Source organism: Aulostomus chinensis, chromosome 10 (genome assembly GCF_037954235.1).
Source record: "Aulostomus chinensis isolate RoL2024-O1b breed Wild chromosome 10, RoL_Achi_v1.0, whole genome shotgun sequence".
NCBI classification, from domain to species: domain Eukaryota; kingdom Metazoa; phylum Chordata; class Actinopteri; order Syngnathiformes; family Aulostomidae; genus Aulostomus; species Aulostomus chinensis.
Window position 1 is genome coordinate 10,592,574 of NC_141329.1, and position 27,419 is coordinate 10,619,992.

The 27,419-nt window shown below is 42.8% G+C and overlaps 1 protein-coding gene and 1 long non-coding RNA gene across 4 annotated transcripts in view; one reads left to right on the top strand and one right to left on the bottom strand.

Moving 5' to 3' along the window:
* phldb1b (pleckstrin homology-like domain, family B, member 1b) overlaps positions 1–27,419 on the top strand; it is a 95,125-nt gene that overhangs the window by 36,203 nt on the left and 31,503 nt on the right. For all 3 annotated transcript variants that reach the window (XM_086215997.1, XM_086215998.1, XM_086215999.1), the window contains exons 5-6: positions 12,486–12,626; positions 18,830–20,337. In XM_086215997.1, the coding sequence (XP_086072123.1) occupies positions 12,486–12,626; positions 18,830–20,337 (1,649 nt within the window). The remainder of the gene's footprint in view (positions 1–12,485; positions 12,627–18,829; positions 20,338–27,419) is intronic.
* LOC147254381 (uncharacterized) lies at positions 22,672–25,005 on the bottom strand. The gene is made up of 3 exons (XR_015118154.1): positions 24,931–25,005; positions 23,788–24,091; positions 22,672–23,449 (listed from the first exon to the last, which is right to left on the bottom strand). It is a non-coding gene; the product is annotated as an uncharacterized LOC147254381 (long non-coding RNA).

Genomic DNA, 27,419 nt, shown 5'->3' on the forward strand with positions numbered 1-27,419 from the left:
AACGCTCCTGTTGTTCCCCAATAAGTCGAAGACGCTGAGGGAAAAAAAAAACACGTGGTTTGTTTTAAAGGAGCAGAGACGATGAAAACAGCGGAGACAGAGAGGAGTTTCATTCATAGGAGCTAAAGTAAGTTACTTTATCTTTTAGTTTGAAGGTTCCGTGTGTGTGTGTGTGTGTGTGTGTGTGTGTGTGTGTGTGTGTGTGCGCGCGCGTGTGTGTCGGTGAGAGGTGCACTTGCCTTGCTTCGAATATCTTGTAGCCGGTTGATGTCGGCAATGAAGAGAGAGGGATGACGAATTCGACGTTTCTTAACTATTAAAAATCTTTCTTGCTTCCTGCCTGATCTTGTAAAGACAAGTTACGAAAGTGGAAGACACACTTTCTGTTGTCTTGATTGACTTTAACCAAACCCCGTTAACATTTCTTTTAAATGAGGAAAGGCACTTCAATATTAGTGATCTGTTACGTAATAGAACGTCATTTAAAGCTTTGCATGTATTAATAGGACGCCCTTTCCCATTCGGCATACATCTCCTGTATGTCTTATTTTATATTTTTGAAATGTAACTTAATAATGTTATTCGTGGTATTTTCTTCTACTTTCCCAACTCGGTGAGCGCTAGTTGGCCATCAAATTTAGTTAGGTAACAGGTTATAGATATTGGGTAGCTTTCTGTCGATATTGTAAGATATATAACGACATATCCTGCCCAGAATTTATCTGAAGACGAAATTGCCTCTGTTTGGATGTTTAAACTGTCCTCTGAGCCAGATGTCTTTTGCCTGTGGACAAAAGCATTTTGTCAGTGACAGACTTTACCAGTGCAAGTTTCTCCAGTCGCTGATTCTATTAAGTCCTAACTTCCCCTGGATCTCTGTTGGTTCTGTTTATAGACAGCATATACAAGTCTGTCAGTCCCCCCCATGGCATGACCAGCAGACCCCACAGTATCTGTCTACTGTTACACTGCTATTCCTGGCCACCAATGTGACCCAACCATGGCTGGTAACCAGGAGAGCTTCCCTTTCATGCAGTCTGCTTATTCAGTGACCTGTGGATGCATGACTTAGGATCATTCTTTGATCGGAATATTGTGGTTTTAGGATATTTTTTTTTCAGGGGGTGCTACTGTGCAGCAGCTCAACTCCAAAGCTGTATTGCTGAATCACCAGACTACAAGTGAGGTCATTCTCTGTCCACCATCACACTCCCTCGGCATCTGTCATTTCTGACACATTGCGTTGACCCCCCAGAGACGCTCCTTTGATTTGAACACATTTGCATGTTGACCCCGTTGTAGTCGGATGTGTGTAGGTGGTATTGTCCAACACGCAAGCTTGCTTTTCCTATGATTTTTATAATTAGTTGGCAAATGGAATCATGTAAAAAGTCAAGCATATCTGAATTACTGTATTAGAGGCAAATATACGACTCATTCTTAACGATTGCATTTGAATTGTTTTTTGGTATGGTTTTTATGGTCAGTATTGTTTCCTGTCACAGTTTCATTCATATATTCACCCAAATCTTCCTCAGAATCTTATTTTATCCTATTTTGTTTAATTATAAGACCAAAATGATTAATCTCTGCTCACTCTTACACAAGGAAGTACAAAGAACAAAAATGTATGCTTTGTATTTTCTTTCAAATTCAGAGTAGCAAGGGGCTGATATCCTCTGTCACCCCCTTATCGATCGGATTATGCCCCGATTAACAGCTTTTTATTTTTATTTTTCCACGTGAACATGTGCATCACTGAATACCTTCCAGATTATCTAGAATAATAACTGCAAATAATATACTACCATGCTAGTTACCATGGAAAACAAACCACCCTGTTGGCCCTAAAACTAATATAATTTAACCACGGAGCCAGACAGCTTGAACTAAAAGCGTGTTTGATTAGCTGAAAGGCTTGACTTGAACTGTCCATCTAAATGCACGTGGTCATGTATAAATGATTAAACAACGTGATCATTTTAGTTGCGAGCCTGCAGCTACAGTACGTCAATATTTTCCTGCTCTGACTCTGGTTTGACGGCATTGTCAGTAAGGTCTTGTTCATGCTGCATCAGCACCTTGAGATTTGTGAAGCAGAGAAACGCATAAAACTCTGTGTAGTAGGGGAGACCTGCACCTGGAGGCCCACGCGTAGATCTGACATTAACTCATCCTCCGACATGCAGCCATCTGCCTGTGGGAATATGTTCGACAGTGGGGGATTGGCTGTAGTTGTTAAAACAAAAGGAGGCAGGGACGGATGTAGGTGGAGTGAGGAACATCTGTTCGGACAAGTGGTAACCGGCAGCCTCTGACACGGTGATGAGTGTCCACTGGAGACAGGAGTGGGTTGCCTGCTGGACTCTGCATCTGGTGTGTGGGATGTGGATGCTGCAGCCAGCGTGATCAGTGTTTTAAAGGGCCAGTCCCAAAATTCTGGTCATGAGGTCCATTTGCTCTGGAATCCTAAAGATCACTATGGTACTGATCACAATAGGCGGTTTTTTGTTGTTGTCGTTTTGTACTGTCTAATTTTATAGATATAGCTGGATTTTTTTTTTTATTTTAATTTTTTTTTAAATCTTAACTCATATTTGAAGTTTTGGAGTTTTTGCTGCAGTAACCAAAGGGGGGGGGGGGGCAGTATTTTATTTTACTAGTTCCATATAGTAATAAATTGTTTGTAAAGTGTTTATGAAATGTTGCAGTGGTAGGACACAATTTGCTGCATTTCGGAATGTGAACCTCATTCTAATTTGATTTGGTGCACACACACTCAGCAGCCTGTGTGTGAAGGCGCAGCGCAGGAGCAACCACTGTTTATATTCCATCGTGGCGTTTCACCGACATCATACTGGTCTCAACATTTTCTCTGGGCCAAGTAATTTCCTCCAACCTTGTGTTTACTCAGATGGATATTCCCATATGATGGGAATGCAGGGTTACCCCCCCCCCCCCCCCCAGCCCTCTTTTCAGGCCAGTCCTCCTCTGGTATGTGCGTCTGTTTGATGACCCCTGGCCTGGCGAAAGGCCGTCATTGATTAACTGGTTGGTTTGACTCCTTGGCCTTTGTGAGCTGTAGAACTTCAGTTTTCCATAGCAACTGCCAGCCATAATGGCCATCTCTTTGTCCACATCTGCTTTGCCAGTGGAGTGACGTCTCACACTGGTGTTTTGTTTTTTTGTTTGTCACTCACAAAGTCACAGCTTTTTATAGATGATAATGAATAAATAGTCAGTCTCTTAGTGAGGAGAAATCCAGTAGTTTTGTTGTTTCCTCTTATCCTAAGGGCAGGTAATGTTGCTATTTTTGATAAGAATTCAGTGATAACTGATTGTTCCCCTCGAAGGCCAGTGCTGTGAGTGAATCTATGGCTTGAGTGGATGCCAGGGATTGTGAACAGGGGTTGTAGTGGGCTAAAGTTATGACTATGACTGAATAAAAAGACACATACAGTGCAGTGCCTGCTGTTTGAGGGGTGGAGCCATGGGTTTTGCAATGTCACAAAACATCAAATACAGTAATTTCTTCTAAAATGTTACACAAATTTACATACAGACATAGATATTTCACCAACTCCCAAGTGCTAGCATAAACCTCTACTCATAATCATAGTTATGCTAAGAGAATTGGTTAAATCAGTGATATCAACACGAACCGAGTCACTGTGCAACCAGAACTGATTCACCCTGATGTAACTCTTCACAACACAATATTAGAATATAGCTCATCCATCATCTGTAGCTACTGTAATGCTGTTCGATGAGATTAAGTATAGAGGCTACAGGTAAAAAAGAAAAAGGAAAAAATGTTCACTGTGACTTCTCAGGGGCTCTGCACACTTTAAATGGATTAAATTTAATGGATTTAAAAGGATTTGATGAGCCCTCTTTAAAACCAGATGGTTGTTTCGTTCGGGAACCCTTTTTAATAGTGTCTCACTCAGAGGTTTGATGCCTCAGCCCATCTTAGCTGCAAGAGGAATCTCAGTAAAATCATGCGTACAGGTGCATTTCCCATCAGCCGCAAGTGAAATCATCTCTACAATTGGAAGTGACTTTAATTTGGACCACTGCTTCCTTCATAAATCTCCAATAACGTAATCATAATTTCTTAACAGGTGTTATATGGATTAACGGACCACATATTAGCAAGCTAATTGATTACTTTCTGTCTTGCAATTGAAGTAAAGTTACATATTAACAGCCTGAAAAGTACGATTTGCCTCAAAGCCTGTCATCGTGCAATGGAACATGCCGTTGCGAGTCATGTTTTGGGGGGTAATATAATAAACTATACATTTCAAGTTCATGAGATCATAGCTTCTGCACCATCGCATAAGTGGGAAAGTAAGGACCAAAATAAACAAAAAAGTTCAACTCAACAAACAGAGAGGATCACTTTTAAAACTCACTTTCTCTTGAGAGAGTGATGCATTTCCTATCAACAAGGAAAACTGGCCGTCACATCTGCTTCGAAACAGTGGACCTTGCTGCACCGGATGAAATATGTATTTTGCGGCATGTGATGGGAGGATGGCGCCGAGGGAACAACTTGTGACAGCAGTCATGAGCTGGATCTGCCCGTGATGTGCTCTTCCACAAGAACAAGCCAATGCAGCTAGCTGACTAGCATGCTTGTATTTACTAGGATTCCTTATCTGCGCACTAGACTCATCTGTGCTCGACTGTCTGTTCTACTAGAATGTGGAGCTCTCTTCATTCCGACCAACGCGGCTTCTCTGATCTAATCTTTCGGGGAAATGTACTTGAGGCGAAGCTGACGCATTGGAAAGACTGAATGTGGTCGTACCAGAGGGAAGAACATAACACAGAGATGTTATTAGAGAGTATTTGGTCCAGAGACACGTTTCAGATGGGCTCGGCGGACCAGGGCTGCTTCTTTAATGCCACAGAAGGCTTGAGGCACGATGTGGCATTAACAGTGATTAGCCTGAGTGCTCCCTAAGGAAAACTCCTGAGGGTTTTGTTCTGATTAGACCTGTCAGCCCAGGTTTTCATTCTTTTTTTTGGTTTTGTTTTATAATATATCGATTCCCATTCTTTCAAATGTAATGTTTTGAATATTCACAACCTGAATCCACCATTATTATGCTAGACCCTAATTGCCAACAACAGCCGGACTGGACTGGATGTTTGAACTGTTTGGATAATTAATTACCAAAAACTGAACCGCATTTTCTGGTGTACCTAAAAGTGCACGCAAACAGTACTGGTTATACATATAATACACAGATGTTGCTGTACATTATTCATATTTAATCTGGTTTTGGGTAAACAGCGCACATTCAAGAATAACATGCAGCTCCTTGGCACAGAAAAAGGCCCTGTTTTGTTTTTCATTTTGCTGACAGGTAAGATCTACACATGATTCACCTTGACTCAGCCTCTGTCCTGTATGCATGATGTGTTCTTTAATACACTTAGGTGTCTCTGCAGTTTCATTAGAGTGGGGTGATGGTGCCCTTGTGGGAAGGCAAGTGTGTGTGTGTGTGTGTGTGTGTGTGTGTCCTTGTTCTGAAGACATTGGACATAATTCATGGAAAACCCTAATGATACATTCCTTAACAATCAAGTGTAAGAACGTACATTTGTTGTTTCTTTGTCTGAAAAAGCTGGTCTCACTGTAAAACTTGTCGTGTATCTGTTGATGAAGGTGAGTGGTCAGTCTAATCTTTCCTAGAGCGCTGAGGGGACGTTACTCCCTCACGCTGCTGAGAGAATCAATATATCTGATTAATTAAAGGGGGTTGCACACACCCCCGCCGCCATGTGAAGCCAATCCTGACATTGCCTGTCCTTTCCAACGTGGCTTTGAGCATTGTAATTATCAAAATGGCAATGTGTCATATTTTCCTGTTGGAAAGTGTTGGAAGATGCTGATGAAACAGATTTGATTTTCTACCGCAGCTTTTTTCGCTGAGCTCAGCCTCAGAGAAAATGGATCCTGAGATGTTTGCGAACCACGGGCTTTTGGAAGCGTCCCGGCATGCTTGTGGGTCAGAGAGTTCCGCTGAAGAGGCGATGGAACACAAGAGGAGATACTTTAATGCTGCACATGTAGCCAAGCAGCAACAGAACAAATCCAGATCACACTGATATATTGCCTGATAGGAGATGAATCACCTACATTTCCATACATCTGCTGTAGATCATTGATGTCTGATGAAGACCTTGCGCCTCAAAAAAATCCCATTTTTCTCAGAGACCAACCTCAGAACAAAAACAAAACACTGTAAATTGAGTTTTAGAGAGACTCACACGTTCAAATCTGTCTTATAAAATGTCAACAATGAAGGCTTTAATGTTTTATGGATCGACTTAAAGTTGTTTTTTTTCCTTTTTTTTGGTGGGAGCAATTGGCGCCACTTTTGCTTATTTAGGAGTTCTTCTGTCCGACAGGGGGAGAAAGAACAAGGCAGGTCAGGATGTGTGTTGATGCAGAGCCATTCCCTTTTCTTTTCTTTTTTTTAACCACTGCGCTCCTGAAACATTCAACTCTCTGCGGTGTACAACTCTACCACTAGCAGTGGCTAGGCTAGCACCGCTAACATTAATTCTGGGTGCACCAGACTGTCTGAGGTGTCTGTCCGCAGCTGGTGTTACTGGTTCCACTGACAGTTTTCTGCTGCTCCAATGGGTGGAAGCAAGTTAAACATACTGGGTTTGAAAGTCTATCTTTTGTATGCATACCCAGGAGACTGGGTCCTGACTGATGCTAGCAAAACATTTGGCCTGTAAGCAAGAAAAGATCGTTCTAACAACAGTAATGCAGGGGAACATGACATTTGCGAGGCCTTTCTGAGTACCTCTGAGTAAAAAAGAAAACCTGAACTTTTCCAAAAGTTGTTGGTATTCTCATTGCTCGCTTTGTTTCAGACTGCTAACCATGGCATCTGACCTCAGTCAAGCTCACAGCATGATTCAGCATTTAATGTTTACAGCTGACTGCAAGTTTAAAGTGAATGAGCAGGACCACACTGCTCACTGTGGAGAAAGTTGATCATCGGAGGGGTCGTGACCTTATCTGTCCCCCCAACTGATCAGCTCTGACTGATCACCTGAGTGAATGTGAGTGTTGAACAGGACAAGTTAAAACTCTGACCACCCTGGCAGATGTGCTGGATTGGGTATCTGATATTTAATTAGCGTTTACTAGGGCTCTATTCAGGTTCCTCTGCTAACTAGCTACTCTAGCTTGGAAGATGGGGGATGCCGGGGGGGGCGACGACTCACCGCTCCCTTACATCTTTCACTTGTGGTCTAAAGGACTTAGTGGTTTGAGGTGTGGTGAACGGTTGTTCAGCATCTCCCTGCTCTCATTAATCGCTCTTCCCGGCGTTCTGTTTAGCTTGGCTGGTTTAGCTTGGTTTGGCTACGGCATGTCTGCAGCAGAGATAAGGCGAGAAACTGTTAGGGTGGAGACTGGTGTCTTAGAGCAGAAACAGACACACCATCATCATCATCATCATAATCATCATCCAGCAGTTTAGACCGTTTTAGATAGTGCAGCTCCTGTCCTGGTGTCTCACTCAAGAGGATTCTATGAAATGTTTCTCTCCATTCGGAATTTTTCCCTCCATTCAGTCTCCGTCTTCTTGTTGCGGCAAAATGAATTACAGCAATTTGTTGGTGTCAATGTTGCTTGATTGCTCTATAATGAATAAGTGTATTATTTATGCCCCTCCTCCCCTCCCATGTGTGCGTGCATGCTTGTGCGCGTATCCCATCATAGGAGGATGTGTTGAGTTAATGGCCAGTGGGTCACGCTGTAATGGGAGACTGATGGGTGCTAATTGGCATCAAGAGATTGCCAATAATGGACTGCTCTGTTTCACTGACAGCTAAATGCAGATGGATTGGCTGGGAAAGTTCCCAATGCATTTTGGGTACTGAAGCATTTTAATTTAAAAGTAGACGAAGAAGAAGAGTAAGGAGATGAACACATGATAGATAGACCTCACTGGTGGTCATTTGTGAAGCAGCGTGACATCTTGGACAGTTTTCAAGTGATTTGTGGGATTTTATTTGTTTCCAGGGTCAGATAGCTTGCAATCCAGCCTTAGCATATCAGGTCAACATTTTTAATTCGAAGACAAGAGCCCGGTGAGAAACACCCCCCTCATGTAGGCGACCACATTCAGATTTTGCCAAAACGGCTGCTGAAATTGCATTTTGGAGCACTGATGTACTTTTCCTACTCATGCATATTTTAATAGGAGGGTTGAGGGGAAAAATGGGAGTGAATAAGATTTGCAAGTAGAAACTGATTGTGCGTTCTTTTGCATGTATGAAAACTGTAACGGAAGGTCCAGTTTTGTTCATTTTCACAATTCTTTTTCATCCACTTGCCGATGTATGACGCCTGCTACACCAGTGAGTTTGTTTGTTATGGCTGCACGAGTAGTTTGCTCAATTACCATCGTGGAATATCTCCGATGAGTGTAGTCAGCATGTGTGGATCCTGACGACATTTCCTACTCTTCCTAAACTTTTGAGTTCTTAATGTCAGTCTGTTGCGCCATGGTTCTATCCAATTGTGCCTTTGAAAGTTGAAGAATGTTTGAAACTGTATTTTTCTTGCAGATTGTTAATTCTGTTTATTTCCAAACCATTTTGAAACTTCCATGAATTACATATAACTGGACTGTTTCCTTATTATCTGTTTGCAAGGAAGGTGAGATTTTTTAAATTTAATATATGTTACAAGACTACCAACATCTGCCGATGCTAAGCTGATATTGTTGCTCAGCCCCTACATGAATGAAAGACTGTGTTCAGTTGTGGGTGATTACACAATCAGCTCAGGGCTAGTGCCTTCAATGTAAAAATTTAAACAGCGTCTGCTTGCTGCGTTCACTGTCCAACATGCAGACATGTGGCCATCTTTTTGCTGACTCACTGTGTTTTGATCCCTGGTGGTCTCTCTTCAGGAGGTGACCACACACACACACACACACACACACGCACACACACACACACACACACACACACAGAGTGTCCTAATGTTGCTGAGGTGTACGGTCAGTCGCTCCCTCAGGACAATCAGTGAGTGAGTGGCAGCTGCCAGCAGCAGTTTTTGTTGAGAGAACTGTATAGAGGAGGAGAAACGTCTGATCTCATCCATCAGTTTACACACACACACACACACACACACACACACACACACACACACACACACACAGAATAAATCAACAGTGCTGTATTTTCCTCACAGTCTTCTCATGCACACTTCAATACCGTGAAGAAGAAGTGGCTTAAGTATGCTCACTATTTGGTCAACAACAGCCCCGCCATTATCGCAGGAATTAATTATTACCTTAGTCTTAAAATTTTCCTGAAATTTCTGTCCGACAGCTTGTGTGGCAGGACTGCTGAGTCAGTCACCTCAAGCACCAGGAGTGAGAACTGGCTTCGTCATGACTCTGCCAGAAACCAGCATTTTTTTTTTTCAGTGCTGAATGAGCCACACTGAGGGGAGATCATGCTGTTGCAAGTGAAAAGCAGGAGTGTGTGCTGTGTGTCCCAGAGCAGAGAAGGGTGAGGGCTGTTGCTGCTGCTGCTGGCAGGGTCCTGAAGAAGCTTCTGTGGGTGGAGGAAGAAGACGCAGTAGCTCAGCTGACGTGGCTCTGCACACCGCAGTGTTAACGTCCATCCATCCATTTTCTTCCACTTATCCTGTTAAAGTTTGCGGGGGGCGGGGCTGGATCCTATCCCAGCAGCTTTTGGACGTGAGGCAGGGTTCACCCTGGACAGGTCACCAGTCCATCACAGGACCAACACATAGAGACAGACAACCATTCACACTCACAGCCACACCTACAGTCAATTTAGAGTATCAATCAGCCTCGTCCCCTCTTGATGTCTCTGGACTGTGGGAGGAAGCTGGAGAACCAGAGAGAACCCACACAGGAACAGGGAGAACATGGAGACTCCACACAGAGAGATCCCGTGTAGGGAACAGTTATATCTTGCGGTCTTTAAATAACTAAATTAGGAGAGACTTTCCCTCAAGGCTTTCTATCACATTGATATGAGGTGACAGTGACCTTGAACTTTAACCTTTCATACCCTGCATGTAGCATAATCAGCTTGTTTCTCTCCTGGGCTGTCAGTGTGTGTGTCCAGAGCAAATGCACCTGGCTTTGTTGTGCTGTCCAGTCACCTCCGGTGTGATAGAGAACTGTCTGTTTTTACCTCATGCGCCTCTGACGACAGGGATCTTATCTCTGCTCCAACCGGAAGACCTTTTACCTAGTCAACCAAGCAGGGCTCTTATATTGAGAAAGCAATAAACCTGATTGTTTATCTCTTATCAAGCTTGTGGAACATGAAGCCTCAGAACGAGTGACGCGCATTATGTGCGCAGACATTTCATATATATGTTGCGTACGTGAGCGGATGTTATTTCGGTGTGACTTCATTGTGCGGATGCGGGTCTAAGCAGCTATCACTCTGAAAACAGTGTAAAAGGGAAAGCAGCATTAGTGGATTATTTTTATTCCTCATTATAAACACCATCATAAACAGCTATGAATCGTAGTTTGCACTTTGAAGTACATCTTAAATTGCGACTTAAACCTGCGCTGGCGAGGAATTAATTTCCTGTATGTAAATTTCATCAGCGATAACAGCGCTAACTGGGAAGTAGCATTCTGGGGCTAATATATTTACATTATACAGTGTCAGTTGGTGCATAAACTTGTACTCATGATGCCCTGTAATGGATTTTATACTGGTATCAGCATTGGGACAACCCCAGTTGAAACAAACCAGATTCATCAGGTTTTATGCCAATTGACATATTAGCAAACAGTGGTGTAATTACACTTCCTACATGCTAATTTTTGCTCCTTTTGAGCATGAAACATGCCAACAATCATTGTCAGATATGCTGCAGCAAATGTTCAACACATGCTTGACACGTCATCATAGAGGGTTTTTAGACACGAAGATGTTGATTTGAGTTGTGAGAATAAAAGCTCAGGTTAAAAACAGAAAATAAGGGAGGCGACAGAAACCAAAATACTCCCTGAGGCTGAGCCAATCATAAAGTGAGTGATGCATGCATGCTGCATAACTCTGAATATTTTTTTCTTACTGATTGGAATTCAACTTTGAACATCAACCACAAAATGCAAGTTTGTGCCAGTCAAGCTTAATGAGCTTTGTCTGCAGTGTAAAATTAGTGGATTCACTTTCGCAACTTTGTTTGCTGGAAAATCATCTAAAAAAGCTTTTTGGTTTTTTTTGTTTTTTTTTGGAGAATTTTATCTCTCTAATTGCATGTATTTCCTCTTGGAGATGGATGTTGCGGTGAGGCACATCAGATAGCTCAGCTTTGTAAACCAGTGGGATTTCATTTACGGAACGAAGACAGGCTCGTTTGATCGTTAGAGGATGTTTGGGGTGTGTTATTAGTTACAAATGAGCATTCTTGATGCGGTTCTGTTTTTTTTCCCTGGAAGGAAATATATGATGCTGAAATACTGACACAAACGAGTATAGTGTTTTTCAGGTATTTATGGTAAAATCAGGAACAGAATTGGGTGCGTGATGAGCTGATATAATGTTTTCCACGTTTGGTGTTTTTCCATCATCATCAAAGTGTCTTCAGTAGTTACTTTGAAGTCTTGATAATGAACTCTGTGCCCTGAGGCACTGTTTGTGCATCAGGTGACTTGAGTCCCCCAAGTCTTTAAGCACTCCTCCTCGGTTTCTCTATCTTAAATGAATGCGTGTCAGAAGTTTTTTGTTCCACTGGTGGTTAATTTCAGTCCATCTTCACCCTGACTCTCATGTCTGTCATTGCGACTCTTTGCAGCTGGCATCTCAGTCTGTCAATCAGAATCCGCGTGGGCATCAAAGTAATCTGGACTCTCATCTCAGTCTCTGATCAAAGAAAAGACAGAGCTACTGACAACCTTAACATAAAGAAGTCACTTTAATTCTTAATTGTTCCTTTCAAACTAAGTCAGAACTTTACTTTCTTGAGGCATCAGCAATGCTCATGAGAAGTTTGATATCCGGCAGCTGTTGACATTGTTTGCTTCATTTGGGGCAAATTTTCAACCAATGCAGTTTTCCTCAAGAAAACGAGAACATCTGATACCAGATGTGGGCATGAGATTTAACGAAGCTACAAACAGAGCTAACTGGAGAGGGAGGAGAGCCAGCATGCTAGTCAAGTTTGACTCTCATAGAGTACAATGCATCCGTCCTCTGAGTTGAACATATTCAAGCAGATAATTAAAGTAGACAATAACATTTACTCCTGAACTGAATGATTGTTATGTTGACACAATGCGGATGCTTTCAGTTGTTTGTTCATCTGCATTCTGAATTTGCAAACAAAGCAAAATAAAAAAAAATAAATAAAAAAAAGAAGTTATTATCATATTTTAGCCCTGAAGGTCCTGTGGAACCACATTAATTTAAATGGCGTGTCTGCTGTTTTCCAGGCTGCATGCTGTGTTTTGGCCAGTCAGCCTTTTTCCGCTTCAATCACCCTGAAGAAGCCTTTAGGATGAAGAGTATGATGCCCCAAGGAGGAGGAGGAGGAGGAGGAGGCGTCTCCACCGGCGACTACAGACTATGTGCAGGTACGATACGGCGCCCGCAAGCGTGTTAATATGACACCCATATTCATTCAGATACTGTATTTCCAGCCTGTTTTCACTCAGTGGTGATAAAACGTCATATCCTTTCTTTCACAAACTCAGGCCCGGTGTGAGTAAAAACACACTGACCTTTTGTGTCATGAATAATAAGGGACTAAGTAATGAGCTTCTCCCTCCTGAAGTTCCAGTTTCAGTTGATTCCGTATGGATGAATGGGTCAGATTGTTGGGTCGGAGCAGCAGGGTAGCAGCGCTTACAGGTGGCTGTTTGCACAGCAGTAAACCTCCTGCATTTTTCCTTTTTTTATAGACTGGCAAGGGCGGAGGACGCATAGCAGACACATTGCTTGGTGACATACAACACCGGCATTATATAAGGCTGCTATTTGCCTTGTATATTTTTCTGTTTCATTTGAATTATTCACCTAGGTTTTGTAAACCTGTTCCTCACCATAAATTGTTAAAAAAAGAAAAGAAAAAAAGGACAGATGGAGTTAAGCATTCCACTGTCTTTGTGTGAATTTCCTATAAGCTTTAACGATGATATTTATGGCTGTTGGCAGCTCCACTACAAGAATGCTAGTGTTCGCCTTTAAAATCCAGTCCCCGTTGAACCCCTGAAGCCTGACTGGTGCCCAGCTGGGACCTGGTGTTGGAGCTGCATGTTTTATGAGCATTTCTTTCCTCGTCGTCTCCTGGCAAACTTGTCAGCTTCTTGCGTGCGTATGTGTGTGTGTGTATGTGTGTGTGCTGTCCCCCTGGCAGCTTTAAGTGCATCTTTTCTTGGCCATCTCTGCTACCGGGGGTCTTTTATTGCATCTTGTTACCCCCCCCCCCCCCCTTACTATTGACGCTGCCTGCCACAGTGGGATAAGTATAGCGCACAGGCATGCTGGCTTGGTGTTCACTTCCTGATCCAGAAATGAAAGCCTTCCGTTGTTTAGCACAGTACCATTTTCCTCAATTATGCATTCCTGAGGTGCATTCAGCTGAAGCCTGTGTATACCACTCCGGGGAGAATCAGGGCAGATCTGTCATATTTATTTAGATAGACTTTGAAATTACACTTGTTATCTGTGTAGGAACTTGAAGGCTACAGCTATTAGAGAGGGAAAACCCAGCAACACTAATTTGACTTAATTATTCTATTTATGTAAATACACCGTTCAGATTTCCTGGTTCAAATAAACCAGTGAGATCATTCGCTGGTAAACTGAGGCGACCGCTGCAGATAAATCACAATCAGTTAGTGAAGTGGAATCCCTAAAAAACTACTCTTTCTTACTTCAATGCAGTCAGTCATGCTCAGGGGCTCCACGTTGTTGAGAATCAGCAGTGTCAGCAAATCCCGAGGATTTTTTTGGGCGGCACGTACAGATTTGGGAGAAGGAAATGTTGTCTGCTTGTCAAAATGTACTGCTCATTAAGGAAAAGTGCCTTAATCTATCATAATATCACTTCTTGACATCCCGTTAACAACATTTTACCGTTGCTATACTAAATCTATGGCAGCCACATCCATTTATCCACTTCTTTTAGCTTTCCGTTTTGACTTTTAAGCTAACTTTTATGCTAGCGATGCTCGTTTTCAAACACTCCAGATGTTGGGAATAGCGCTGGAGGGGCGGCACTGTTCTCAAAAAGAAGGAGATTAAAGGGAGTTTTTTCGGTTGCTCAAGAAGTACATGTGTACTCTTATGATGGCCTGATCTGTATTTTCATGTGTGTTAATGTCGCCTTTCACTTCAGGTCAAATGAAGTTGCTGCTGCTTTAGCTTTGCTAGGTCAATGATGACTCGCTGTCTTCAGCCAGCTCATCGTTTTGTCGCATCTTCCCTGAATGGATGTTTCCTGTGGCTCTCTGTCAGACCAGGGGGTGGCTTTGTGGCTCAGAGTTGCTTACTTAAAGTGGCCGTCGGCTGGAGTTACAATATCTTTTTCTGTCTATTTATAAACCTCCAGTTTCATTCGACTGTCTGCTCTCTCTCCACCCTCCCTCCCTAGCTAGCTTCCCCCTCCATCACCCACCACCACTCTCTGCATGGTAGCCTCACTCTTCAGTAAGAGGCCTTTATCTTGTGTGGCTCCTCTCTCACTGGCTGCTTGACAGTCTGCAGAAAGCAGCAGTCAAGTTGGGGCAGAGGGTTTGGGATACAGTTGTGGTGTGAGTGTGGCATCACCACACGTTGTAAGTCTAATATAAAGATGTATTTCATTAGATAACGAAGAGAAGTAAAGATCAATGAATAAGGAGTTTTTGGACAACAAACTGAATCTCTTTGCCATTTTGCATTTCATTCTTGACTTCAAACCAAACCAGTCAACCCACAATTCAATCCCCGGGCACAGTCTGTCTCTTCCCTTTAATATTTCAGAATATTGGATCAATAAGGGTTCTGCACCCGATTTTCTGTGTGGGGAAGTTCAGCCAGAAGGCATAGCGCAGACACGTCTCACAAACAGTTCTTCTCAACTCCACTCTCATGAACTTGTTTTGATCGATGGTCTTGTGTTTTTCCGCACTCAAAGGTTTTTCTTAACCACAGAGAACATACTGCATACCGTAACATCTTCAAAGTTATTCAGACTTTATGTTCCGCTACGTAGTCACATTTAAACAGAACATGTACCTGCAGCAAATGCTTCTTTCCCTTCAGAGAAGACGGTTTTCAAGTCATGAACAAATATGTTGTTTAAGTTCTTACTGGAAATAAAATAAAACTGATAGTTTCAATACTTTGTTTCTGAACTTGGTAGATTTTTCTGGTCACTCTACTTGTCTATTTATTTTTCTGACAACTTTTTATTTTTTATTCTCTAACACAAATATATGTTATCATTTAAAAAAAACAAACAGGCTTGTTAATTTTTGCAAACTGACAAAACTAATCAAATAACATGTAAGATACCATGCACTGGACATTCGAGACTTTTTGATTTATTTCCGATATTCAGTTTTATCTTTTTGGTCTGTTTTTTTGTTTGTTTGTTTGTTTTATGTGGGGCTATGAGAATTAATAAAGGAAGTGTAAAAAAAAAAACATTTTTTGCTGTATACATTTGAGTACACTAAAGAGCCTGTGACTTTTTATTTTTACTTGAATAAATAGGAAGAATAAGTACTACCAGAGTCCTCTTTTCTTAATGCGGCTATAGGTAGGCTACTAATAATTGAGCAATAAATGTGAGTAAAACTGCACTTTGATACTGGCAAACTACTTCTTTTGGGACGGTTTTTTGCCTCAGTGATAATCATTTAGAAACCCTGTATGTTGATGCTTTCTTCACTTTCTTATCTAAACTGACAGCATCTGTGTTATGGGAACAATAATCGTGACAGGTCGTAAAAATCTACTGCCTATAAACCGGCGCTGTACATCATCAGGAAGATAAAGAGACATCGGAAATAAGCTCGGTGTACCTTCAAAATAAAAACACCTTTGTAGAAAGTTGTCCCATTGTAGGAGAAGAGACAACCTCTGTGCTCATTGATGCAGCTCAAGTTACTTGTAGCAGGTCCTTGAGTTCGTCTGTCGGCTAATGTTGACACGTGACGTGTTTTAAAACATGTTAAATTTACGCTTCTTCTGAAAGTGTTTACCGGAAACACCGCGTTACGCTGAACGGAAATTGACTAAAATGGCATTGGAGGCAGCACCGGTTCCTAGGACCCTCACCCCAGCTGAAATATCACCTCGCTGGTGAACCTCCATCTCTCTCGGTGTGTGTGTGGAGCCTGGCACGGCAAGGCTCCGTCACAACCGGGCTGACACCGGTGTCCGCAGGATGAGGACACCAGTGTGTTACATATAGCGCGTTAACCGCACTGAAACTGACCGGGTCGCCGTTCTCTTCAGTCACGTGAGTAACCTACCGCTTAATATCTGAGCTTTGAGCGAGATAATTGTGATGGATTGGTCACACGCCAAACTCCGTTTAGAGCTCCGCTGGTTTAAGGGTAATTTGGTTCCCTCGAAGGAGACATACATCGCACGTCATATTTAGATACTTTTCATGGTTGTAGGGATTTTGCAGCTCTATTCGGAATGCAGGTGTTGAATAAATTACTCGCTAGATTGTTAAAACTATATCATTATTCATAGCAACATAAGCAATAGCGATGGGAGAATGTAGGAACCAGCAAACCGTATGTCAATTGCAAGTATCGCATATTGATGTCATTGATGCCGAATTGTAGAGGGTCTCTGGTTATAAAACGGTCTCAATCATATTGACTAAATCATGAGGTTTTATCGTCATGTAAGCTAACATACAATTGCCTGATTTTTCGATGAAGTTTGGCACGCAGACCCCTGTATCCAATGACATCACTGCATGGGCTTTCCCTGAGCAAACGGTTTCTTTTTATTTCTGTCACCCACCCCACCCCACCCCCCTCTTTTCTGACTCTGTGCATACACGGAGCCGGTTTGCTGTCTCCTAGGAATGACAGTGACGTTTATGCAGAGCTTTAGGGATGTATTGTTGTGGCAGCCTGTAGACATGAATGCTGCATCATGTCCATGAAGCTGCTGTTAAACCGTGGTCAGGTAATTGTGAAGGCAGAGGTCCATTGTATGGCAAAGTCATTACACAGAAGCAGGCAGGAAGCTGCTCACATCCCTGTTGAACAAGAACAGATAATGCATTATTTGTGAGGCTTCTATATTTTAGAGCTGTTTTCCTATTGGGGCACATCTGACATCATCATCACTACAAGAAAAAGTGTGACTACTCCGATATTCTAAACACAGATTTTATGATTCTGACTTTTGTTAACATCTGTATTGGATTCTGCAGCTTTGTTAATTTCCATTACCTGTCAGTATCATGCACTGACAACTCCATGCTGCAGTTATGTATCCACTTAAGCAGGCAACAAAATCCATTTAAATAGATTAAATTTAGCATTAATAAAACCTGATCTGTGTCCTCTGATCCCTGCCTCAAGGCCATGCTGGTGATTCTCCCACGTGGCTGTGTGTTTCTGTTGTCATAATCTACTATGCTGACATTAAAGAGAGATGGTTAAGATTAGATTACCCGGCCTGTGTCCTACGTTGCGTTTTGGCCATGCAGTAATAGGGTTATAGAGGCACATTTTCTCCTGATCCCTATCATATAGGCCTGTCTGTGTGCTCGTCTCCTTAGATGTCCTTCCTAGTTCCTCACTGCTAATCCCTCCTCTGCCCTTCTCCTTGTAGGACTTTGAGACTGGGCTGAAAAACATGTATTTAGTCATGATCTTGAGCGTATTTCAGAGGAAAATGACTTGATGTATGCCGGAGGTTTAAAATAACACAAATTTATGGGAAATGGGTCAATTCTCTGGTGACATACGGTCAGCGACACATTCTCTAAACCGTATTGGGTAATGCTGGATAGGAAGAGAACCCAGACTGATAGTTTCTTCAAGAAAACTCAACCAAAACTGTAAGGACAGAATGTTTTGTGGTGACGAAAGCACCCCAAGTTAAAGTTGGAAAATTCTTAGTAAAAAGGAGTGATGGACATTCTGCGTCCTCCTCCTGACAGTAATCTGAAAACGTCTATTCTTCCTCTATCCTTCAGGGAAAGAGATTTAATGTTAGATCATGCAGCAGGTCACAGATTGAATTTGGTCTTGAAATGTTCACACATTGGCCATCTTGTCCTCTATGTTTTGGCTAACAGCAGATTTACACTGTTGCACTTTACAGTGGAGTCTGCCAGGAATGTGGGTTTAAACATATTTGATTGGTTAGTGCTTTACCAGATGATGATGCATTGCATTGCCAAGTTCAACTTACTGATGAGTTTCCCACTGTAGATCATAACTAATGTCACTCTTAAGGTAGTTTTTGTTTTTTTCCCATATTGAAAAAAAAAAAATCCATCCCATCATATTGGCAAATTGGACTGACTTTCTTGTTTTACATTTGAGTATGGGTGGCCAGCCTCAGCAGGTAATCTTATCTAGTAATTTAAGATATGCTAGTTAGATCCCTAAATTCATGTTTTAGTTTCCTTGAGCAAGAGAATTACTCCTGTTACATCATTGTAGCTCACACATATTTAGTGACAGCAAAGGAGGGATTTATAAGGTTGAGTGTAAACCATACTGCACAAGTGGTAAAACGAGGCTTTATTCTATTCTTTATAAGACAAAGTTTGTTGAAAGCTGTTTTTGTCTTCTCTTGTCTTCAGATACAGAGAGCTTGGTCAATGGGAATCATCAGACCAGTTCAGCCCAGTCTCCCCCTTCTCTTGGAGAGAGAGTCCAGTCTGAGCACAGTGCCATTGTCAGCTCCATCGAGAAGGACCTCCAGGACATCATGGACTCCCTAGTCATGGATGACCCTCAGCCTTCCGCTTCGGAGGCCAAAAAGCCTCCTGGGGTCCAACTCAGTGCTCACTCACCCCTGTCACCTATGGTCAATGGTGGAGGTCGGTTCTTGCTGTCCCCTCCGACCAGCCCAGGGGCTATGTCAGTGGGGTCCAGCTATGAGAATACATCCCCGCCTTTTTCTCCCCTTTCCTCCCCCTCAGCAGCCAGCAGTGGGAGCTTTACCAGCCCTTCTCCTGGTGGAGGACCCCAGGACCAGATATCTTCTCTGCCACCAGTGCCTGTACGCTCCTCTAGCTACAACTTCACCACCCAGCCACCGCCTGTACCACAGCCACGGACCATACTGCCTAACTTCAGTGGTGGTGGAGTGGGTCAGAAGGTTCAAGAAAGCCCCAGGTTGCAAAGGAAGGTCTTAGTGGAGACTCCTCCAAGTCCAAAGCCTAGCCGCAGAGGACTAGGCCAAGATGGGCCAGAGAGTCCCAGACAGACCCCTCTTTTGTCCTCTAATGAATCTCTCAGTGGTAGAAACATTGTGCCAAGTAGCCCTGGGCTCACTCCAAAGTTTCCAACCTGCTCATCTTCGCTGCCCTCCACCCCCAGGACCAAGACAACCACGGTGCTTCAGGAAAGGCCTGCCAGCCCCTTCAGAGAGCAGACCAGCCTTTCTGATCGCTCCCTCACCTCAAGCCCATCCAGACAACTTTCCCAACCCACTAGAGCCTTCCAGCCGCCTTTAGATCCCATCATCCATATCATCCAAGGATCCCCTTTCCAGCAGCATCCTCGTTCACTGCAGCCACCTGAAAGCCCTCGCATGGCCAGGAGGAACGCAGAGCTGAACGGGGCCAGTGCAACAAGTAGCAGTATGAGAGAACTTCCACCTTTAAGTCCCTCTATGGCTCGAAGAGGGGTTCCAGTACTCCCAGGGGCACTTCCAGGAACAGTTCCCATCATGAGGACCCCAGATAGCCCCTCAGGTCTAGGCAAGCTAGTTCCAGAAAGTCCCCGGCTTCGACGCAAGACTGGATCTACGTCAGAGGAGCCAATGTGCAACAGGGGGATTCGAGCCAGAAGTCCCTCACCTACCTCTCTGATGATGGAGGATGGCAGCAGCAGTGGTGCAGGGGTACGGAAGGCTAGCTTTGGCAGTTCCCTTTCCCCTGCTTACAGCCTGGGCTCACTGCCTGGCTCATCTCCTGTAGCCAGCCCCAGGAGCAACAGGAAGATGCCCACAGGAAGACCACATCCGGGGATGAGGGAGAGGAAGAACAGCATCACAGAGATCAGTGATAATGAGGACGAGCTGTTGGAATACCACCGGCGGCAGAGGGAGGAGAGACTTCGCGAACAGGAAATGGAGAAATTGGTAAGTGAGGAGCACACCTCATTCACTTTGTTTCAGTCATGCACCATATTTACATCATGGACACTCAATAATTATACTCATTTCTTGAGGCTTAAGGTTCAAGTGAGCCTTATGGTACAAGCATTGTTTCATTGGTAACTTTTGGTCTAAATAGGTATTGATACACCTAATGAAGAGAACCGGCATGGATCAGATTCGATCATTTGTTTGACAAAGTACAATGTGGCAGGATATTACGAAGAAGGTTCAGACATGTCAGTCTGTAAAAGTGCCTCAAGCAGCCTCAAACATCAGAGATAATTTTATGAGTCTGATTACCACTGAAGGGGCGGCATGGCTCAGAGTTAGAGTGGCCGTGTAGCAACCAAAGGGTCACTGGTTCGATCCTCAGTTCTCCCGGTGACCATGTTGAAGTATCTTTGAGCAAGATATTGAGTCCCTAACTGCTCCTGATGGCCCTGCAACGGACTGGTGACCCGTCCAGGGTGAACCCCGCCTCTTGCTTAATGTCAGCCACATAGGCTCCATCCCCCCTGTAACCCTTAACGGATAAGTGGTATAGAAATTGGATGGATGGGTGAATGGATTATCACTGAAAGATGTGTTTTCTCATGTGGTTTGCAGAGACTTGTATGATCTCACCGTGGAAGAGAGTGTAACAATTGCATTACTTCTATATTTGTATGGAAAAGGAAGCAGGCCAGTAAAGCCTCTACGTGAACTGTCTGTAACTTGGCTGTTGGCTGTCTAAACTGATGCTGACGTTTGGCCTCGGGGAACCCAGATGAGTCCATAGTAACCACATTGTTTGTTGTTTCCTGAGCTGAACAGAAGGGGGAGGGAGCAGTGGTAGACATTTTGAACTTGCCTGCCAGTCTGAATCAAAGACCTTTTTAAAAAGGCCTTTATATACGTATTTAGCTGCGCTAGATGACGTTTGTCCTTCCTGCGTCTAGTTACGAAGTCTGTAAGAGCAGGCCGCTCATTTAACAGAGACAGCATGCCCTCTGTGTCTGTGATGACATTCTGGGAACTCCTATAGAGGCTGAGATGGGTGTAACCCTAAATATGATGTGGCCTCTACTAAGTGCTGTACTAAAAGAGGAAAACAAAGCTTCTAAATTTTAAGCTCATCTAAAATTTGATCCGTTGATCAAAATTTAACCATCAGCTTTTATTGGTGTTATGGCGAGTATGTTATGGACTGCAAAGCCCTGTTTACACTTGGTTTTGAAATGCTTTTTATAAAAAAAAAAATCAAATCGTAAGTGGATAGCGAGACATATTGTCTTGTGTCATCATGCGTATCTAAATGCGTCCAGCTGACCAGGTGTGATCTGATTTTCTTTCAGTTTGTTTACCGCTGCATTCATTTATGTCATCAGGGAAGTGACGCACAGGGCTGACCTGTGCACTAGTGACAGTGTCTCCACCACAGACAAATGAAAGTGACAACAAAGCCAGATTTAAGCTCATTTGGGTCACTGGTGGCTGCCAGTGGTGTTGCATGGAGTTCCGCCTGTCTGGAGGTATCTCACAGAAAGGCTGACAACTTAACTGACTGCTACACTGTTTGGATTTAGCTTCAAATTGGCACTGGACACGTCATGGCTGAAATACACCAGGCAGGATTTATATTCCAACCTTAAACTGTGCAAAGACAAACAAAATTATAGTTTTGTTGGGCAGTTTTTAAGATGAGCTGGTTTCCTGAAACGCTGCACTGGAAGAAAGTATATTTTGCAAATACAGGAAATGTGAAAAAGAATGTCAGAAGTAGGGAACATCAGTAGTATCATTACTCAGCTTCATGTGTGTGGCACGTTTTCAGGTTGTAGTTCATTCTACGCAGCATGCTGTATTTGATATTGCTATTATTTTTTATTACAAGGAGGAATTCTCTGCACAGACCTTTGATGTTAGTGGTTAGACTTGTGAATTGGACTCAGCACAAGGAATTCGCACCAGACTCACCAGCCCTGCGACAAGTTGGCCACTTTTTTAAAAAACCGCCACGCAGTACCAGAGGTCTTTTTTTTTTTTTTTTTTCCAAACTCTCATATACAGTCTAGAAAATTCAGTCTGGCGATAGTTAAGAGGATTGGCCTTCATAACAGCTAGAGAGAGAGAAATTGACAAGAAACCACAACTTCTGGGTTCTCCTCCAGACGTTAGACAACTTCACTACTGAAACCTAAATTATGTTGATTTTTACTCCTGATTTATTGTTGTATTTTCTGTTTTTAGCAACCTTACATGAACACCAACTCCAGCTCAACAAACAGAGGCCAGATGAAAAAGTTTCCAATTCAATAATAACAAGTGCTGCGGTTTACTCAGTAGATTTATGTCACAAATAAACATTTTCAGAAAAAAACAATGAAAGTTCTCCGTATTTTTTTTTAACTGGTGAGTCGCCGGTGTTAGAATTCACAAAACCCGCTTTCACTTGAGTATTCTTGACGTGTTTTATTCAATTAGATTGTTATATTTGCTATTTTTGGCCAGACTGGTAATAGTCCAGCAAGCACCATAAATGCAGATGTTGGCGAATGACTGAACAAGTTATGCCATGGTCGGTCGAATTTTGGAGTTTTATATGAGCTGCCGCTCCTTTAAGCGAATCGGTGCACAAACTATTCCATTTCCACTTCAGAACCTTAAGAGAGTTTCTCCTTGGATTGAAGTTTCAATAATAAGATTCAACGTCAACAGCTTCTTGGTGACTTTTTCCAGACCAAAGCAATCATGTCATGCCTCTTGACCAGAGAATCAGTGATTATAAAGCAGATGTGCCCAGACCAGCTCTGGGGCTCCTGTCAGTTCGACTGGCCCAGCAGTGCAGCCTGGTGCCCCAGCAGTGTGGTGTCAGCGTTGGCCCCCAGTATGCAAACTCCAGCTCCTGCGGACAGACTTCATTGCACTGCTGCAGCTTCTCTTGGCCTGCTGGCACGAGACAGCGGTCTAGAGCAGGAACTAGTGCAGCAGTGAGGCAAAGATCTCCCCCTGGTCAGTGGATCCCTCTACCTTCTGCTGAAGTGCTGACTGCAGGTTGAAGGTGGCAGTGAAGACAGATGAGGGCGAGTCCTCCCTGGTCTCTGTTAGTGTGAAGCTGTTGGGTCACAGCAGGGATTGAGACTTCATGAATATCAATGTGAATCAAACACTTGAACACCAAATAGTACCGCTGTACAGAAAACTGTAGATGAGCATTTGATATCCAGAAATTCACATTATAGACACTCTAACCACCCCTGTGACATGTTAGCCACTTTTTCTTTTCTTTTACTTTGTTTTCTTTTACTTTGTTTTTTTGATGTATAGATGGTCATGAGTGCACTGGGTTAAACTATCTGACCTTAAGCAGTGACATTAGCAGGGGATCAGTTAAGAAAGTCTCTCGTGCAACAATAACATCCATAATTTATCATATATTGACATGACAGGTACCTGCTCCTCCTCCAGTGCCTGGGTTGGCCTCAGTCGTATCTGTTGTTGTCACTGAAAGGTCATTAACCACGACAACATTTAGACAAGTTCAGCTGCAGGCACGCAAAGCAAAATATTGACACAAGATATGTGCAAATAGCTCACGGTATCCCAGGCCAAGAGCACGTAAAGAAGCATAAGAGGACCGGCGAAGGCTGCCTGAGACACACAGGCAAAGATTCCTCAGCAGCCTGTGATGTTATTGTATTTTTCCAAGGCAGAAACTCTCAGCTCTTTGAGGAGGCAGGGCGTGGAGCTGCAGGGCCTGTAATTAGTCACAGTTGACTCACTGTCATGACAGATTTTCCTTGCCCCAGAGCGTTTACGTTTTAATCATTTCACACACAGCCTGCTACTCATTCACACAACTGATTACCAAAAAACAAAGTTATATGAACAGAGCGTCTCGGAGAGGTTTATTCAAGGAAAAGAGTCATATTGTGAAATCAACAGGAGTACACAGCTCAGAGGCAGCAGGAGGCTGCGGGGAGACTCCAGCTACACTGATGAATCCAGGCTTTTCCCAAACTAAAGAAGTACTCCCTTCTTTTTAGGAAACAATTGAAACAATATCATAGGTATTGGCAGCTTCTCTTCTGTTACATCAGCATATATACAAACATTTGAAATCCCCTATGGGTCAAACTTTGTCCATTATTTTTTTTTTTGTGCTAATAAATGTTCGTTCTTTACCTTGGAAACTTTACTTTTGTTAGCTTTTTCCAGAGTTCTCAAGCACATCTGACATCCTTAATAATTTCATGCTAATGGCTCATATGTCAGATGCTCAGGTGTCACACAATAGTGAAGGATGGACCTGAATTATTCACGTGGTGGCAGGTGGTGGCGTGTCATGCGATGAAGACTTCGAGATGTGGTTGAAAGCAGCTGCACTTTTACAGAAAAGAAGCTATTTGGTGTCACTAAGTTTAGGTCCCAAACTCAAACATCCCTCTGTAGTAATCCATGTGATGAGCAAACTGAACTTTGTGTTAAGCTGATTAGCAGAATACTCCTTTAATATAAAGATTGACGCATCCTCTTTAAGTGATACTAACGACCAACAGCAGAGAAAGCGAGCTCAGCACCGCTGAATGAGGCTACCTCATGGTGGTCCTCCGGAGCGTGGAGGTAAGGCGTCTCTTATAACGGCCAGTCTGCAGGGAAAACTGTTCCTCCTTGTCCATCTGATCCAAACTGTCCAGCCTGGCGCTGCTTTCTCCACATGGCCGTCTGACTAACACGCTGTCTTGGCAAACACACTTGGCATATGAACGTAATGGCAGCATGCTCTGTCTGTGACACACACGCGAACCTTGGCGCAACTTCGTTGGTTAATAAAGATTACAACACCTCATATTGGGTTAGAACTGCTGTGTTTCTCTTTCTGTTGCGAAGAAAAAGAACAGTGCCTGGTGCAACTACCATAGTCGAACATTTCAGCTGCTGCAACCAACAAAGCTTCTCTCAGTCGGGACTCAGAATACCAGATTCTGTCTAATCTTCTCTGTAATTAGCTGGATTGTTTCGTGATGGTGGGGAAGGGGCATGCTGAGATAGTCATGTGCGGAAGATCTGTTGCTGCTGTAGAGGTCAGATAAAAGATTCATGGTCATAATGAGTAAAGATGAAAACAGGGGTTGTTGAGAAATGTCTCTTTTCTGATAAGAGTTTTTAAGAATAATGCTAAAGATCGCTTGCCTGTTTTTTGTTGTTGTTGTTGTTGTTGATTTTGGAGGTATACGATTAAGGACTATAACTGACACTATAAATGATAGGGAAAAAAAAGATTCCCCATTACTTCTTTAACTGTTGAGACGAAAGCGTGTTGAAAATCGGTGGATGTTTTGTCTTAATTGGTTCATCATTAATACAAAATGGTGCAGACAATAGATTCTAAGAAGTTTATTGTTGTAGAAATAGTATGTTCAGGTTAGGGTTAGGGTTTTTCAAGATTTTCGCTTTGCTTAACAGATTTTCCCGAAGAATGCTAATGGGTCTTCTTTGTCACGTGCTCCACCCCTCCACATAATTCAGTTTTTTGCATGATGCTGCTGACAGATACTCTGATCACCCTCTTGGAGGAAATTGGAATCATTTGAATCCATCTTCTCTGGGTTCGTTTTTTTGTGGTATTCATATCTGCTCCTAAAATTCAGGATAGCCTCTGGATATTTAGCCTCAGGTGAAGATTTGATGTCACAGTCATTCAGGAGAAAGGTCGCCTCATGATTCACCGCTGACCACCTGAACCGGTCCACCCCCTTGTCTCTCTAATTCTCTGTGTCCTTTTCCAACCCAGCATGATGTCACAAATGTTGGCCGAGCATCACACAGTCTGTCTGGCGTGGTTGGCTACTGTCCGTTGGGATTAACGCACCAAATATACCCTTTGAACACCACATATGTTTACCAGCATCTTGCAGAACACAACCAAATATATCCAGCACGTGTAGCACAACACTTAACTTCGCAACCCAAATATATCCATCGCCCATGCTGCACAAACCCGGTGTTTGATATTTAAGCAAGAAATATCTGTCCTGTTTACATGTCTGTTATTGGATTAGATCATTGTGGTATTATTTAGTGTAGCTGACTCTTCGTAAGGCAGTTTGCTGTGATGTTAAACAGGAACCAGGCAAAGAAAGACAGGCTATCTGTTTCAGTTGGAAAGCTGTAATAATCCAGTTTCGAGACAACACCAACAAATATGCTACATGTGTATTTCCCCCACTGGCACAACAAATACCAGATTAAGATGCATTATGTCACATGACTCATTACTGTATTCATCTGGCCGTGCTGATCCACCCCTCGTCTCTCACTTGATAGGGACTGTGGCTCAGCTGTGATTTTATGTTACTAGACACTGTTACCATCTGCTGTTTTGTGACCTCTCCACTAGAGGGGGGCGTCTACCTGTTCACACGCTCAGTGGAAGGACTAAATAAGGTAAACTAGTAGCACCTCTGAGGTACACAAGTAAATCCTTGTTTTTTTGGCACATTTCCATCAGATGCAGTAAAGTAATGCTTGGAAATCTTAGAGGCCGAAGGTGTCAGGCAAAAATGAGGATTGCTTTTGTCTGAGTGTGAGTGAGCGTGAAGTAAACAGCGAACCTGGATGGCAACTAAAAATGATTTTTAATATTGATTAAGTTTTTGATTAATTAAATCATAGTTTGGTCCATGTAATATCAGCCTAAGCCCGATTTGTTTTGTTTGTCCTTGTTGTGTCCTGACTATTAACCCACTAAAATTTGCAATAACCTAAAACCCTGTTGTTATGGAAACTGTATGATGAAATAACACCATAGATTATTTATTTTGTCTTCAATTTTTCATTCAAGTATATTTTTTCTTTTTTCTTGATGCCATCGTCTGTAGTAGATGTGAAGCTAAAGTTAAGAGACAGCCAACGGTTTATGAATCTCTATAAAAACGTGATAAAAACAAGTTACGAAGCAAAATTTCAATCTCAGCTACAAGATCTGGTAGGTGCACATCTCCTCTCTCTTGCTGTTGTGCTGACATTTCAAAGAAAAGTTGTACAAATGTATTATATGTATCATTTAACTTGTTACAAGACAT